The sequence below is a fragment of the Pteropus vampyrus genome, unplaced genomic scaffold, assembly GCF_000151845.1.
Source record: "Pteropus vampyrus isolate Shadow unplaced genomic scaffold, Pvam_2.0 Scaffold400, whole genome shotgun sequence".
In the NCBI taxonomy this organism is placed as follows: Eukaryota; Metazoa; Chordata; class Mammalia; order Chiroptera; family Pteropodidae; genus Pteropus; species Pteropus vampyrus.
This window is the reverse complement of record NW_011889181.1, coordinates 740,147-757,076: the sequence shown is the minus strand read 5'-3', so window position 1 is coordinate 757,076 and position 16,930 is coordinate 740,147. Positions and strand designations below refer to the sequence as shown.

General features: G+C 35.4%; 2 protein-coding genes across 2 annotated transcripts; one reads left to right on the top strand and one right to left on the bottom strand.

Moving 5' to 3' along the window:
- Positions 1-6,157, bottom strand: RAD1 (RAD1 checkpoint DNA exonuclease). The gene is made up of 6 exons (XM_011380712.2): positions 5,926-6,157; positions 5,214-5,478; positions 4,143-4,251; positions 2,554-2,812; positions 559-657; positions 1-215 (listed from the first exon to the last, which is right to left on the bottom strand). The coding sequence occupies exons 2-6, from the start codon at positions 5,406-5,408 to the stop codon at positions 32-34; spliced, it is 846 nt and encodes a 281-aa protein (XP_011379014.1). The 5' UTR covers positions 5,409-5,478; positions 5,926-6,157; the 3' UTR covers positions 1-31.
- Positions 6,158-6,217: 60 nt separating this feature from the next.
- On the top strand, positions 6,218-14,767 carry BRIX1 (BRX1, biogenesis of ribosomes). Its single transcript, XM_011380711.2, has 10 exons — positions 6,218-6,401; positions 8,507-8,618; positions 9,738-9,781; positions 11,328-11,398; positions 11,686-11,735; positions 11,842-11,915; positions 12,069-12,119; positions 12,250-12,351; positions 13,324-13,452; positions 13,694-14,767. Exons 1-10 carry the CDS (start codon positions 6,243-6,245, stop codon positions 13,961-13,963), a joined length of 1,062 nt encoding a protein of 353 aa, XP_011379013.1. The 5' UTR covers positions 6,218-6,242; the 3' UTR covers positions 13,964-14,767.
- The last annotated feature ends 2,163 nt before the right edge of the window (positions 14,768-16,930 follow it).

Here is a 16,930-nt window from a genome sequence, read left to right as displayed (position 1 = left end):
TACACATAAACGTCACAATGCATTGTCATACTTAAGATTCAGATTCAGGAACTTCTTCGTCAGGGCAGCAGTAATATTCCACAAAACATATTTGTCCATCTTCATTTCTAATCATATACTGTAATGAGAGGAATCCTCGGTTATCTGTCCGAATAGATACCTTACAGGACAGGACTAATGCCTTTGTAGAGGGTTTCAGTAAAGAAATCTTGTATCTGTAGGACAGTAAGTAAAAAGGTGTCATTTAGTCACACTTAAAGCAGTGCACATAACTCTAAGGACAAAAATTAGCCAAGAACTACTAAGTAGCAAATATAAGAATCAAATCCAATACTTGTCCAATTTGCTAACATTTTCTTTTCATTAAAAAAAAAAAAAAATTGCATCCACTATTAGAATCCAAAATCCCCAAGTAAACTCAGCACCTTACTGTTCATTTTTTAAAAAAATGTTACACTTTCATCAATAGATTGAGAGTTAAAAAAAATTTACTTAATAGAAACTTGGTATTTAACCTTACCTTCAACACTATTGGCAACCTCTATATTAAGAACTGACCTGTTGACCTGGGTCTGATTACAATTGAATGATTCCATCAAATCAGAATCTTTGGGATAGTCAAGGTGGGAGCTTCCTGCATTCCCAAAAGTAGATAACCTAGAGCAGAAAATGAACAAGTCATTTATGCATTGGTCCAGCATAAGCCACGTTAGGATCCAAATAAAGAAAACACTTCTTTAACTCATTCTAGTGAAACGGGTACGTAAACAAATGTTGACAACGCACTATTAGAATCACCATAATAAAGATTCCCACAGGGGAACTAGCAACCAATAAATAGCTTTGAGAAATATCAGCCCAAAAGGAATTCAGAGGTTTTTGCCTCAATTTCATTACCTTACACCTACTCTGATATTGACCTTTCTTCATTCTTAAATCAGAAATACATAATAGAGGAGAGCTGAGTAGTGATGGAAGGCCCTGACCCACATCAGCTGCATGTAGCCTAAGGTCCTGCTCCTTATCTTTACTGTCACACCAAAAGCAACGGGCTTTTCTGAATCTCAGACTACTCTTTAGACTGTTTAATGGTTTTCCTTGCTTGGTAATATCAGCAGTTTGTGTGCAGACAATTTATAAATGTTTATGTGTTTACTTAATCTGCAAGAACATACTGATCATTCGCTATGGGGACAGCACATTGATTAGTATGATATGAGCACAATCATAGAAGACCTCAGTGCTGGTTTGCCCCTGGACCCATCTTTTCTCTCTTCTAACGTAACCTCTTTCTCTGAGCTATCTTGTCCATGCCCAGCCATGGATGAGACTAGTCCAGTCTGGACTGACTTTCTGAGCTCTGTATATATCCAACTACTTTCTGTTGTCACAGGCACCTTAAATTTAACACATCTAGAAAAAAAATTTTCAACTCCCAGTTCTATACCACCAAATCATTTCTCATCTTAGAAATGTGAAGTAACCACGAATCCAAGCTGAGAGAGATCATTTAGATGGGGAGCCTCTAAAATACTCTGTTTAAGTGCCTAGAATCTTAAATCATATCACTGCTTAAGTAGGGTTCTACTGATTTCCCTTTTGGTTAACATTTTACAGACTTTCAGCCAAATTTTTAAGTGCTTAATGCCATGGGAAGGGCTCTGAGTTCTTCTAAAGTAGATATATATATAGATATATAGATATAGATATAGATATAGATATAGATATAGATATAAAATCTAAAGTAGATATATATCTATATATGTATATATATATATATCTATATATATAAAATCCTTTACTTATTAACACTCTAAAATATTTCAAAAGAGAAGAAATATTTAAATTCTCTCCCTAAATTGATTCTAAGCCTGAAAAGAGCTTGCCATTTCATAATTTTCTGGGTCGAAATATCAGGAGCAGCTTGATAGTTTTTGACATTGTTTTCCTGCTGGAAATTGCCCTCCCTTAGGAAGCTTACCTTGACCAGTCCTAAGTATTCATGTGTTGGCTCCCTAAGTATGTATATTACCTTGCAGTTTTGCTCCTTCTGTGCTGTTTCACATATTTCCTCTTTACCTCGATTTTAAGCTGTTCTTTCTTGTGATGCTTAATAAGGTAGATATGCACACAGTCGGCGATCAATAATAGATACTCAGTGAATAAACCATGCATAGAAAAACATCTACTTCCTTTTGCATCCTGTACTAACTTGAAAGAAAAAGAGAAGCGATATAATACAAACACCTTTTCTAAAAGTTTAAGCCTAATTTCCCTCATGATGTCTGCAGATCTACAATAGTTTAGTACAATGAAATGACCACTAAATTATTATTAGAAGACTGAGCTACTCATCTAGAAACCAACACTTTGTAATTATGAAGCTTTAAATAGTGAATTAATCTTCCTGACTAATAAAAGTGTGCAGAGTAAAAACTTTCCAAAGTTCTGAAAATTCTAGGAACTTGCATAAAAGTTCTGCGTCCTAAGCAAACGCACAAGTAGAGAGATGGAGCAGACTACATTAGCTATAATTGCACTGCTTTCAAGTACCTAAAATAAGGCTTGTCAGGAGACATGGTGATCTGTAGGACCTCACTTGTCATGTCCAATTCGGAAAATGCTTCACGGAGGCCCTCTGATTGCAGAATGATTTTATTAATAACATTGGTGCTGCAGAAATCAAAATCCAGCGTTTCCTCAGGCTCCTGAGTATTGATTTTACAGACTGTCACCACTCCTCCTTCTTCCAGAAATAGCATCAAAGGGTAACCATAACCTTGGTAACACATTCGAAGTGCAGTTAAAGTCCCTGCAATGGAAGTAAATCATACTTTGGGCTCAGCTTTATAACCCTGGGTTCAGCTTCCAAAGCTGAAACATAAAACTCCTCAAGAATACTTTATTCTATCCAATTTCTAGCATATGTGTATGTCTCTCTCTATAAGAAAGGATCACGTGTTCCCTGATGACAGCAGTATATAGACAATTCCAAAAACAACTGCAAGAAAATTAGGAACCAGAACAAAATGTAACTCTCTGAAATTTTCCAGCTTGTCAAAAGACCTCAGAAATACCTTATTGATTATATCTATATATACAATTTCGGGATGGAGAATCTACATGGTCCAATACTGCAAGTAATGGAGTTGTTGCTGCCCCAGCTATGCTATTTATTGAAGGTTCAATTTGTGCAACAGTGGATTGCTCTGATATTGTCTGTACTATGATGTCAGTGTATTTACTATAATAAGGATCCTTCTAGCTTTTTCTACTGGGAGACATTTCCCCAAGTTTTAAGATCAAATTGGGAGAAAGAGAGAGAGTGGTTCATTGTGGTTAGGATTTTAAAACTGCAACCTCTAGAGAGGAAGAAGATGACAGGACATTCCAAGCTCCTCTTCCTTACTATAGGATGGAGAGCCATAGTAAGGAATGGAGGAAGGCAGATGAAAATCCAGCTGCGTTAGAAAACGCATAATTAATAATAATGGAATTGTCAATAAAAAATTAAAATATATTTTCTAGAGAACCATAACTGAATTTTCCCTAGCTAGTCTCAGATTCTTTTTCTATGAAATGAAATTATTCTTCTAGTGATGTCTTAGTTTTATATCCATAGCAACCAAATTCACTATTCCTAAAAAAATCCCACAACAAATAAAATATATAAATATTTTAAAGGAAAGCATTTAAGAAAATAGACATAATTTTAAACAAGGCTTAATGGGGAAAAAAAGCAAACAAATTTTGAATGCAGTAAACTGGGAGTCAGGAGAGCTGGTTTCTATTTTTCTCTGCCACTAACTGTAATACAGGACAAGTTAGGGAAAAGAGGCAATTAAAACATATTTTACTTGTTAGATACATTTGACATGTTCAAAGTCTTCTTTTGGTCAGTTCAAATTTAAAACCCTAAAAGCTTTGTAAATTAAAAAAAAGATGAATGTACATACTTTTGCAAATATGAACAACCCATAAGCACACTTTCTATTAATATTGTGTACTCAGAATCCATGATTGTGACTGATGAAAAGTGAATTGGCAATTCATATATTACTTATATTCTAATAACTTTTCCTGTATTATTCTGACCATTCTGTATGCTCTTATGTCATTATAATGATAATAAAATGGTTCACCTGGCATAGGACTTGATCCAAAAATAGATAAGCAGTCTAAAAGGACAGTTAAATTAATTCGAAAAGTAACAGGCTCTTCCTGAACTTTAAACTCTTGAAATATTCCAGCCTATGAAGAAAAGTAAAATATGAAAAAATATATATTAAAGAATGAAAACTTACACATAAGGTTTTAGATTTCACTTGACATGTTTAAAAAAATAATATTGTGCTAATCCCATGAAAATCATTTCTGATTACCAATCAAAAAATCTTAAGCTTTTTCAACTATCATCCATTAGAATAACACTACTCAGTAAAGGTATAACAGTCATTTAGGTCCCATGTAAAACTTTATGAAAGGTCCTTCATCTAACTTCTTGGATCTAAACTATTCCCCATGTGACTTTCCCGTCTCCTTTTCATGGCCATCAGTACAGTTAAGGTCATCTGGAAAATAGCCAAACAGTTTAATAATGCATGAATGATATTAGTTTTCAATTTCTTTTGAGGTCAGGAACCATGTTTTATTTATCCCTGAAGTCATACTGTACACTTAGGTGCTCACCAAAAAAAATGCTGAATTAAATCTGAAATTTGAACCATACAACTGTTACTTTGTAAGAACAAATTATATTATAACCAATAAAAAGAAAAAAATGTATTTTTTAATAGGGAGGTGTAGCAGTAAAGAGCATATACTCTAGAAACATATGTTCTGGATTCTCATCCCAACTCAGCTGCTTGTAAGCTTTCGTGCTGCTGGCAAATCGCTTAAACTGTACCTCAGTTTCCACATCTGTAAAATAGAAATAATAACAGAGCCTACTTCATAGGACTATTGTGAGAGTTAAGTGAGTTAAACATATAAACACTCAGAAGAGTGTCTGGCTTATAATTTAGCTTAATAATTTTTAGACATTATTTTAACCATTATCTCTGTAAAACAATATGGGAAAAGAATTTGTTACTATGAGAGAAAAAATTCAAATAATGATGTTATCTATCTTAAATGTCTATTAAGACCTTAGGAATTCATTGAACTGGATGAGAAATACCATGTCACAGGCTTTAAGGTGTCTACTTCAATACCTGAATAAAAGCATTTGCTTGCACACACTTTGCATTTTCCACTGTAACCTTGATTCCATTTTTAGTAGCGAAACACGTAGCATGTTCTCGGAAATGAATAGCCTTCAAGATAGTGGAGAGATTCCTAACGTTGTCGAGGCTGGCCACCAAGCTGTAATCATTCTCATCTTGGATCTGTTGGTTTAGGAGGGGCATCTTCCAGTGCACACGCGGCCCTAAGGGCTGCTCCTGGGGTCAACACCTGCTCCCGTGGATCACGAAACACCTGATGAGATTCAACAATAAACTCCCCGTCAATGCTGGCCCGCGATCTCAACCTGCGCTGTGGCCAAGTGGAAGAGGCCTGGGTGTTGAACTTGGCCGACGGGGGACTGAATCCTGCCTCTGCCACTTAACTGTCTCTGTCACTGGGGGAAATTACTAATCTCTCTAAACTACGGTTTCCTTGTCATTAGTAAGGGGACAGTTACACATGAAAAGTTGTGAACAATGAAAACCACCAACTCTGTAGTTCTACTTGGGGCTACGTATCCCCAGTCGGTTTTGAGCTGTCCGGCGCTCTACACCTTTCATCTAAGAAAACAGGCACTTGGGAGGGTGGGCCCGCGTTCCTCAGAAGATCCTCCTTGAGTCCCAGACAACCTGGTTCACCAGCCCGCCGCGGGCGGCATCTGTGTACTGGTCCCGGGATCCCAAGGCGCGGAAACCCTACCTTTGCAGTGGGGCCCGGGCACCTGAGAGCCCTTCCCAGCCACGTCACCGGGGAGCCACCTGCAGACCCTGGAGAACTGGCGAGAAAGTGGAGCAACTCCCGCCACACTTTTTAGATCAGCTGGCCACCTCGGCCACCGTCACCACGGAGTTAAACGAAGCCTAGAGAGCCGAGCGTGCAGTGCCACAGGGACCGGAAAAAGGCACCAGAGAGCTGGAGGACCACGGAGCCGAGCAGCGGGAGGTACCATAGAGATCGGAAAGGGGAGCGAGCGGCAGAGCCGGAAGGAAGTCCAAGAGCCAAGGCGGTGAGGCAAGATGGCGGCGACCAAGAGAAAACGGCGTGGAGGTTTGGCGGTTAAAGCGAAGAGGCCAAAAAGAAACGAAAAAGATGCCAGGCCGCCAGCTAAGCAGCGCGACATGGCAGAGGAGGCAGAAGAAGAAGAGAGAGACCGTATCCCAGGCCCTGTTTGCAAGGTAGAGGGGGTTATCCTCGGGTTGCACCTGCGGCCGCGGCTCCGCACGCCTCTCTTGGGGTTACCTACCTAAGTACGGCTGTGCGGATTTCGGAGTTACTCGGGTGTTGCTGGAGCTGGGTCTCAGCTCTCCCGGCCGGACAGGCCACTGCGTTTACATCTAACTTTCATGCACGTGGCGGCTTTCTTGGATGCGGCCTGCTGAGCAACTGGGCGGGCTTCAGAGCTTTTACCCGGCTTATGGGGAATCGGTTTATGGTGTACTACTCAGTTCCAGTGTTCTGCCTCCTAGCTATTTTATTTTCCTTTGAAGCATAGAAATTTTCCCTGTTATTTCTATGGAGTATATCCTTTACAGTGATTAGTATACCCATATTCTGCCCTAGTTAACTATTGTCAGTCAAGGATCCTGGAACCTTGTAATGTGGTTCTTTAAAAAATTGTGGTCCTTGGGACTGTGATTTTAATCTTTAACTCTCAAGGGATAACGAAAGGTAGAGTAGATGGTACGAGCTTTACTTGTGTTTAACAAACTTAACGTGCCAGGCACAGTACAAAGATGGGTTTCCCCTGCTTTGGAATTGCAAACCGAGAACGTGACCTCATTTTCCTGAAATGTTGGAGTTTAAAAGAAAACAATTCATGTAAATTGACGATTTTTATTTAAAAGAAGGTGAACATGAATGGACCTAACTTTCATTCAACTGAAGGCTCCCTAAGCTAGATCGAATACGGTGAAGACAAGGGGTGCCTTTGATTTATTGATTTCCGTGCCCCCTCCACCCCCTGCCCCAGCTTAGCATAGTACTCTAGCACACAGTGATTGATAATAATTAAATGACTGTGGTGGCAAGTACTAGGAAAGGCGTTAGCTCTGAGGAATGAAAGATGAGTTTAAATTTTACCTTTGCTATTAACAGTGAATTTTTAGCCTTTTTCTCATTTGCATATTAAAAGGAAGGAAATATTTACTTTTTGTGAAGAATAAGCTGGACTTCTAATAGATTTTTAGCAAATGCTCACACCGTTCCTTGAAGGATCTAGCAAGAAATATAGTATTAGTGGTCTAAGTCATAATATAAAAAATTCTATCAAAGTACAGAAGATAGAGATTACTTTTACTCTAAGATTATCTGGGTAGGGATCAGGAAGGATTTAGCCTTTGAGCTGGATCTCAAAGTAAGTCAGAATTTCCATATTCAGAAATGAGAGAGAAAAATACCTGGAAGAGAGAAAAAACTGATCAAAGGTGTTTAAGTGTGGGAAATGCTGAAAATTTAAAAAACAGTTGGATTGGCTAAAGTTAGGGTTGATTTGGGACAATCTGAGGTGAAAATATAAATGTATTCTAGAATTCAGTATTAAAAGTATGTCATTTCGTACTTTGTTTAGAAAACCCAGGAATAGGGTTTTCTAATAAGGATGTGATTGGAGGGAGCAGTGCTTTAAGATTAAGCTAGTGCTAGCCTGGCATATTGGAGGAGTTCCTTGCTGGGAAGGCTAGCCATTTAGATTATTTGCAGTTGACATAAGATCATATGGATCTGAAGGAGGGCTGTGGAAATAGGAAAGGGTTACAAATTGTTGCAAAGAGAAACTGACAGCATTTGGTAGTGCTTATGATATGAGAGAATAAGGACAGATGGAAGATTCAAAGCCTGATGGTGACATCAGAAAAAATAAGTAATAAACAAATATACCAGGTTTAAGGTTTAAATATTCTAGAATTGAATTTGAGATTGGTAGAGCTGGAAAGAGTTCTTTACCTTTTTTTGTGGAGTTGACAATTGAAGCTGTGGGAATGATAATGAGAGCTCTATTCTGGTGAGAACAGAAATAAAAGAGGGTAAGAGAATCTTTAGAGACAGGAGGAGGAATTGGAGAGACTGAAGAATAAAAGAAACAAAGAAAGGAAGGAAGCCAATGAGAGCATTTCTGGGTGGCCGCTGGGTTCAGTACATGCTACTGAGAGATCAAATTAAAGGTTTAGGTAGGATTCTTTGACTTGCTACTTGGAAGTGTTATCTTTAAACAAACAAACAAGGTCGGTTCAGTATGAGTTTAATTTGAGATTTAAAAATCTTTTAACAATTTCTTTTTCTTCAGGGCAAGTGGAAAAATAAGGAACGGATTCTCATCTTTTCTTCCAGAGGAATAAATTTCAGAACAAGACATTTAATGCAAGACTTAAGAATGTTGATGCCTCATTCTAAAGCAGGTGCCTTTATGTCATATACTTTAAAATTCATGTCTATAAACTTGCCTGTTTATATATTTCTGCTTCAAGTCACACTTCAGTTTTTCAATCTTGTGAGATAAAGAACCACTGTTCTTCAGAAGTGTATCTTTTCAGTGCCAAGATTTTTCTAATTAACATTTTGTCATAAATTCTTTGCAAATTTATCAGGTATTCTCTTCACTGTCTTAAACAGATATATCTAATTACTGAAACAGTTCTTGAAGGTCCAGAGATGCTTTCATTGTAATGTTCTCAGAGATCATGGTTTGTCCTTTTAAATGATTCAGGACTGCAATGTACTGCTTTCTGCATTTAAAAAACAAACAAACAAAAAAAATGAAAAACTTTTTTTTTTTAATTAATGGACCTGGAGTAGGATTTCAGATATCTTTAAGTTGGGGCCAAGCTAATCCTTTTAGCAGTAGAATATCTTACAGGCAAGTGAAGAAGATCTAGTTTTTTTAAGATTAGATCTGTGGCAGTGCAGTCATGTAGCTGTCTTTGTGCCTGTGTTGGGAGATGCTGTTGGTTTTAATTCTAGGTAATGACTTCGTTCTTTAGATCAGTGTTTCTCAAACTGATATCCCCAGTTATATCTTCAGATCTCTGAAACTAATAAGAGAAATTTTAATTTGTACTGGTTTCTTTTTTCCTATGATAATCTAAAACCATGTGTTTTTTCTTATTAGTTTTCTTTGGCAACTGATTCAAAATTGAAAGAAATTTTCGTCACTTCAAATTTTAGTTTCTTAAGTGAATGTTCTTTAAACTGAAATCTCAGACCATAGTCTTCAATTGTGAGAATTTTTCCATTTTTATAAGGAATTCATAGAATATATAAAGTCTGAGAAACACTGCTTACATCATTATTTATAATTCCTGAGGACTATTTTTGTTACTCATTTTTACATTTAAAAAATAACCAGGATTTGTAATGAGGTCATATTTTCAGATCCGATCATCTTAAATATTAATAAAATCTCATTTAAACTTGATTATGAAAACACTTAAAATAATTTTCTAGAAAGCATGTGTGATTTGATTGAAGTAGCTTCGAAATCTTTTGTTTATTTGCTTATTCTTTTTTTCTTTTTATAGATACTAAAATGGATCGTAAAGATAAGTTATTTGTGATTAACGAGGTAATTTTAGAAAATAATTAAGTACAAAATATTTTGGAGCGCTGAAGATGCTTCATTTTAAAGTTAGTTACGCTGTGACTTTTAAATTGTTAAGACAGATTTTATTAAATCTTCAATAAACTACCTTCTAATTTTTTTTAATATTTATTGTCTTTGTATTATAGTTTAGTGCTTCAGTATATATTATTTCTTGATTGTTCTTATATTAATCTAGTTCAAATAAGCATATCGATATTTCCTGAGGATGAGGATTCTATCTCATTCTTTTTTTTTTCATTATGTCTACTATAGTGTGAAATGCATGGTAAAATGACCAATATATATAAAATAAAATTAAAAACTCATTAAATATTTTTAAAACCCCACATTGTAAGAAGCATTTTGTCAGTATTAAAAGTGATACATGTGGTATTTGCTGTTAAGGTATTACAAACTAGTGATATGTTAAATTTTCAGTGTTGTTGAAGATACTAACCTTACATTTTAAGGCAGATTTTAAAAACTTAGCAGAATTTTCTGAAGATAATTTTCTTTAGCTATTAGAAAGGCTTTTATTCATTTAGCACAAATTTTTGCACCTCTGCTATATCATGGCATCACTCTCCATGCTGTGGAAATAGTATTTTACAAAACAACACCCCTGGCATCGTGGAGCTTCAATTCTGATGGGGGAGCTAGGCCATAAACAAGTATTATAATTTCAAGTGAAGACAGGAAAAACAATGGTATGAGCTTCCAGCAACTGAAGCTGGACTGGAAAACCCACTTAGTGTTGCTCTGTTTATTCTAAAACCAGTAAGAAACAAAAGCATTTTTAAGTTATTAGGTTTAAAGTCTTAAGTAGTTTAGGATTTATGAATATCATATCAGATAGTTTATGAATACTGTAGTTGTACAGGACTTCATTCTTGTATTGCTTACATATATATTTCTCTAGTGTGACTTTGTAAACCTTCAAGATGTTGAAGTTTAATTCAACTTGGAATAGGTTTTGTATACGCATGCTTTTCACCAGTCCCTTGGTGATTTTATAGAACCAAATGACAGAAATGATAGTGTAAATGAAGAAGAAAACGTAAATGTCTTGATCTTAAAAAAACTAGAGTTAAAAATCAGAATAACCATTATAAAGGATGTGTTGGTTCCATAAGGACTGTATTCTCCTAAGATTAGTAAAGCTAATATGGTGCTTTCTTTATTCCTAGAGCATCTGTTTTCAGTCTTTGTAGTTTGTACATGGGACTGGTCAGAAAAAGAGGTTCTCAGTAACCAGAAGTGAGACCAGTTACTTTAAAATGCTGGGCCGAAGAGAGTAGATGTTTGCACCAAAAAGGTGGGCAGAGCATCTAGTTTACCTTAAGAAGACTATCTGAGAGGAACTTGAAAGATTTCTTTCTGTAAATGAATAAGTTTACCTAGATTTAGACCTTGTAGCCTATTAATCTGCTTAAATATTTTTTAAAGAATGTAGGTATTATTTGCATTGAATTGCTTTTAGTTCTCATTCTATTATCTACTTCATTTTTCTATACTTTGCTCCATTTAGGTTTGTGAAATGAAAAACTGCAATAAGTGTATCTATTTTGAAGCTAAGAAGAAACAAGATCTCTATATGTGGTAAGAAGATGTATTAAGTAAGATCCGGAGTGGAATTTGTTCTTTTAAATGAATTTATTCTTTGTACCTCTTATTGCAGACTCCTTTCAGTCTTTGTTTTGTTTTTGTAAAAAAAAGCAGGGCCAGGGGATAAAGTAAACTATGATTTCACAAACGTTGAAACCTTTAAAGAAAATTAAATGGATGAATATTATGAGCACATTCTGTTTTTTAACCGTGAAACATAATAAGCATTTACTGCATTCTAAATTCTACTTAGTAGAAAAACCATCCTTCATATTTTTCAGGCTTTCAAATTCACCTCATGGACCATCTGCTAAATTTCTAGTTCAGAATAGTAAGTTGACTCAATTTAAATTTTTTTTATGAGAAAATTGAAAATCTTTTGGGAGAGTTGTGCCAAAGATATAACTATTTTTTTGTTGTTGTTATAATTTTTCTAGTTCATACCCTAGCTGAACTAAAGATGACTGGAAACTGTTTGAAAGGTTCTCGGCCCCTTTTGTCTTTTGACCCTGTAAGTTTTTCATTTAGTATATGAAGTCTAATTTTCTTACTTTTCATTGTTGTTTGTAGTGGGTATAGTTGTATGATTCATTTTACTTAATAAACACAGTTTTAAACAGAGCACTCTGCTCTTGTCAAATAATATGTTCACTATTTTTTTTAGGCTTTTGATGAATTACCACATTATGCTTTGTTAAAAGAACTCTTAATTCAGGTAAATATCTTTTCTAGAGAGCATTTTTGGTGATATAAGTGTGTGTCTTGGACTTTTTCTTAACTCAGCTATCTAAAACTAATATATACATGTTATATTGTAAAATCAGGAACGTATACTTTTTTCCTAGATTTTTAGTACACCACGGTATCATCCCAAAAGCCAGCCATTTGTGGACCATGTGTTTACGTTCACCATTTTGGATAACAGGATATGGTTTCGGAACTTTCAGGTTAGCTTTAATTAGTTTTTAATTATACTTTGAAATAAATTAGGACAAATAGCGCCACTATATATTTACTACATATTTAATTTTGTAAAAAGAAATTAATCTGAAGATCCATGAGGTAATTGAGTTCCAGATTTATGCTAGGTGCTGTTAAGGATGTAAGTTTCTCTCAAGAGGTTAGACTCTATCTGGGGTGAGGGGAGGGCAGTGATTAAGACTTAGAAAGACAAAACCTCTGCAGAAAGCATTTATTGAGAAGTATTTGATGAGTCATACAGTAGTGACTCAGGAGGAGAGGTGATTCTGGAAATCTTGAAGCAGGAGTTTGGCAGGATAATAAGCTTGCAGAAAGGTGGAGAGGTAGAAAAGAACACCAAGACAAAATTTCAGATGGCATATGAATTAAACTGGCCTTTTTCTGTGTTGCTATATTGGGTACCCTGCAAAGTGAGTTAAACATATTCTCTTCTTAACCTCTGAGGGCAGACATACCTGAGCCAATACACAGTGTTAATATTTGTAGTTCAGAAGTTGCCTCAATTCATTAGCCACTCAAAAATAAATTTGACTATGTACTATACTTTTATGTACTTTTTAATTTAATTTGAATTGGATTTGTAAAAACAACTTAGGGATTGATTTAAAATTTTAAAGGGTTACCTGTTTTGTGCTTCAGTACATTTTGTTATAGTAGTCGCAGTTTAAAAAATTAATTAGTTTTTTAAGAATTTCTGCGTTTGAGAGGCATGATGTGAACCAGATTCAAATTACTCAATTTAAAAGGACAGACTGAGAAAATGTTTTTATTTTCCCATGACAGCTGCTTGATTAGTAACAAAATCTGATGATTTGGTGCTTACTAAGTTTCACTTCCACCTTCATTTTCAGTTTTTTTGGGCACATTTGTAATGAGGTTATAGCCATATACCTTTTAGAAATAGTATATTCAAACTAAAATGGATGTTTTTATTAAAGATCATAGAAGAAGATGCTGCTCTTGTGGAAATAGGACCTCGTTTTGTCTTAAATCTCATAAAGATTTTCCAGGGAAGTTTTGGAGGACCAACTTTATATGAAAATCCTCACTACCAGTCACCAAACATGGTAAGCTGTTTTTGTTGTTCATTGGCCTTCAATGTCCCAAAACTCTGGCCAAAATAATTCTGTCAAGTAATTAACTATTTTGTTAACTGTGAAACTGAATTTGGTTTTTGCTACATATTGTTTTGCAAATTACTAATTTTTTTAATGATACAGGGTAATGAGAAAAAGGGTTCATAAGTCCTTGCCATATATAAAATGTTTATTTGTATTTCAAAAGCACTTAATATTTTTTTGTTTCTAGCATCGGCGTGTCATAAGATCCATCACAGCTGCAAAATACAAAGAGAAACAGCAAGTTAAAGATGCACAGAAACTGAGAAAGAAAGAACCAAAGACTATTCTTCCACATGATCCCACTGCAGATGTTTTTGTTACACCGGCTGAGGAAAAACCGATAGAAATACAGTGGGTAAAACCAGAGCCAAAAGTCGATTTGAAAGCAAGAAAGAAAAGGGTTTACAAAAGGCAAAGAAAAATGAAACAGAAAGTGAATAGTGGAAATGCAAAATGAATCAATGGATAACTAATTTGCTTTTCAGTTATTTTATATTTATTTTGTATTCATTGTGTAAATACTTTTATTATCCAGGACTGTCTTATCTAATTAGTGTGGCATTTCAAAGAAAGAAAAATTAAAATCTTGTGGCTTCAGTGGTATCTGTGTTTTTTTAAATAAAATAACACTAGAAGTCATCTGTTTTAATTTCTGTTTTCAAAGCTTATTCGGTATTACTAAAAATTTAGAACAATTAAGGTTTAGGCTTGCACTCTTGGATTAAAAGTTGGTTTAGCAAAGCTGAAATTCAAACAGATTTATTGGGTCAATACTACTTGTAAAACAAAGCATTAGGCATTTTGAAAGCATACTTTCAGATAGTATAGTAGGGGTAGACTGGTAAAAGTATCTTACTGAGGTTTGAGTCCTTGAGTCACCAATTAAAGAGGCCTTGGAAAATCAATCTCTCATCTTGTTTTCTTACCTTGAAGAAGTACAATAAAAATTCTTAGGTTGAAAGCATTTTGTACATTACAAATTTATTTTAGAAGTAGTACATACAGATTTCTTGTTAAATTTCTAATACAAGAAAAATGGGACAGTTGTTTTAGGGTTCCAGAATATTGGAATTTCTCCCTTTATGAAAGAATTATTTGAAGCAAAGAGAGCACTGGGTTTACTGTCCTGGAGGTCTGTTTGTGATAGGGAAAGATAAGATTCTGAGTGCCAGTGGCCATGAGCAGTTAAGTGGCTGCTGAGGAGATAGATACATATACTATAGATAATGTCTATACATAAGTAATAAAATTGGGTCATGCATGAGTTCTGTCTACTCATTTTTATTTCACATTAATCATTTTTCCATGTCTATGTTCTACAACATGGTTAGTAATTGCACAGTATTCCACTCCATACTATAGCTATATCATCAGTCCTTTATTGTTGGCTAGTCATATCTTTTTTTCTTCTATAGGTGCTTGTAGCAAATATTTTTATACATAAATTATTTTGTACAATTTTGGTTTCCCGTAAGTGGAACTCAGGTCAAAGGCTATGAACATTTAGACATTTCGATTACTCCCCTAAATACTGCGCTTCCCCAGAGGTTAGTGTGTGCATTTTCTTGTGCTGATGTCAATGGTGAAATCTGTCAATTGGATAGGTAAAAAATTAATACTTTTTTTGGTTAGGTACTGGTTTTTGTGACTACTCGTTTTGGGGTAGTAATTTTTCACTAATTTGTGAGCTCTTTTATTAGTGAGGTTATTCTTGACATCTTTTCAGTTCATCACTTTTTAACTACGCAGGATGATCGATTTTTCATTATATTTCAATTAATTTTCTGCTAAGAAAGGACTTCCTGAATGTATAATTAGACTACTTTATCTTGAAATTGTTTAAATGAGGCTACTTACCTTGAAATTTAAATTATGCAGGTTATTGGGGTCAGAGATTCAGTTGAAATACTTGTATGTGGCTAATGGCCAAATCTAGTTTAAAGCAAAAAAAAAAAAAACCATTTTGGTCAGTAGAATATAGCCTTGGATGAAAATAAGACAGCTGTACTCAGGATTTGTTTTTCAACACCCACAGTTCAAGTTAAGTTATAAACATAACCTGGATAAACAAGTTGAGCGAAGACTACTTTCTACTTAATACTTTTTGGTTGCGTGTTGTAGAGGTTTAGTGGAATTTCCAATTTAACGATTTCGTTTCCACTTAAGTCTTCCTGTCCCAAATTACTTCCTTTCACAGAAATGAATACCTCATTTGAACGAATTCCTCATCTCCTAAGTCCATGTTCATTTAGAAGCCAATCTTTTTAATAAAGATGTCATTTTACACTGAAATTCATATCTGGTGTAACAGTGCAATATTCTATGCAATGTTAACAGGCAAAAATAGATCTCTCTTAAGAAAAAGACAAGTGGTTCTCAGGTTGTAAGCAAAACCAGATGTAGTTGAAGGAAGATAAAAGTCCTTTGTCACTTTTGTCCCTGCTCCTACACATTCATTCTCTGGTGGGAATGTTCCTATTTTTCCCCTGCATTCAAATTTCTCAGTCCCTGTCCATTACCAATTAAAAAAACCAAGGCAATATAGTATCTTCTTTGGAAAACAGGCAAGTGAATGTTGAGTAGCAAGTTGGTTGGACAGGGCTGTGTGGAGAAATGATGAGATTGAGTTGGTTTGATTTGTGCAGGGAGCAGGATATTAGGGAGAAAGGGACAATCTTAAACTTTGGGTACCCCAACCCTCTACAATAGATGTTAGCAACAGAGCCTCTCCTTAACCAACACTTCTCTCCTTAACCATACGTGGTTGACTAATATAACCTACGCCCAATAATTGATGTATGCAAACATTCCACATTGCAATAAAATATATTAGTGTGTGGGTGCATTTTAATGACAATCAGGATACTATTTTGACACCTTGTCAAATTGTTTTGAACAGTTGTACAAATCTTCCATACTGTAATACAGTGTATCTGTGGGATCAACCAAAACCCACTAGGTAAATACTGTGCCATAACTGCATTCTTAAACTAAATCAATCTTGGCAATGTAAGATTAGAGGCCAGAAAGTTATGATTAGAGAATGATGGATGGGTGGTAAAAGCGTTGATGCTTCCCTCTTAAATTGTTTTGGTTTGTCATCTTATTGACTTATTCTCTGCATATTGGTAAAAATGAGCGATATTAGAGATCGCATTAAGTGGCAGCTGAAGAGAATTGAAGAGTTTAAAAGCTGGTATTTTTTAATTGGTCGGTCTAACCGAATCCTACCATTGATTAGTTGTGGAGGCTTGAGCAAACTACTTCGATCATGAGTAGCCTAATCTGTAAAAAGGGGACTCAATTGAAAAATTATCATCAGAACCACAAGATTTGCCCCAGAATCTTCATGCACCTATCTCAACCTTCAGGACAGCTGCCCAGCTGGTGCCACTCACACTGACCGGCGTCTGTGTCCCTCACA

Coding starts and splice junctions, on each gene's coding strand:
- RAD1 (XM_011380712.2), bottom strand. CDS start 5,408: ATGCCCCTCCTAAACCAACAGATCCAAGATGAGAATGATTACAGCTTG. Junction 2,813..4,142: donor TGGATCAAGTCCTATGCCAG/GTGAACCATTTT, acceptor CTTCCATTGCAG/GGACTTTAACTGCACTTCGA. Junction 658..2,553: donor CCTGACAAGCCTTATTTTAG/GTACTTGAAAGC, acceptor TTTCTGCTCTAG/GTTATCTACTTTTGGGAATG.
- BRIX1 (XM_011380711.2), top strand. CDS start 6,243: ATGGCGGCGACCAAGAGAAAACGGCGTGGAGGTTTGGCGGTTAAAGCG. Junction 6,402..8,506: donor TCCCAGGCCCTGTTTGCAAG/GTAGAGGGGGTT, acceptor CTTTTTCTTCAG/GGCAAGTGGAAAAATAAGGA. Junction 11,736..11,841: donor TAAATTTCTAGTTCAGAATA/GTAAGTTGACTC, acceptor TAATTTTTCTAG/TTCATACCCTAGCTGAACTA.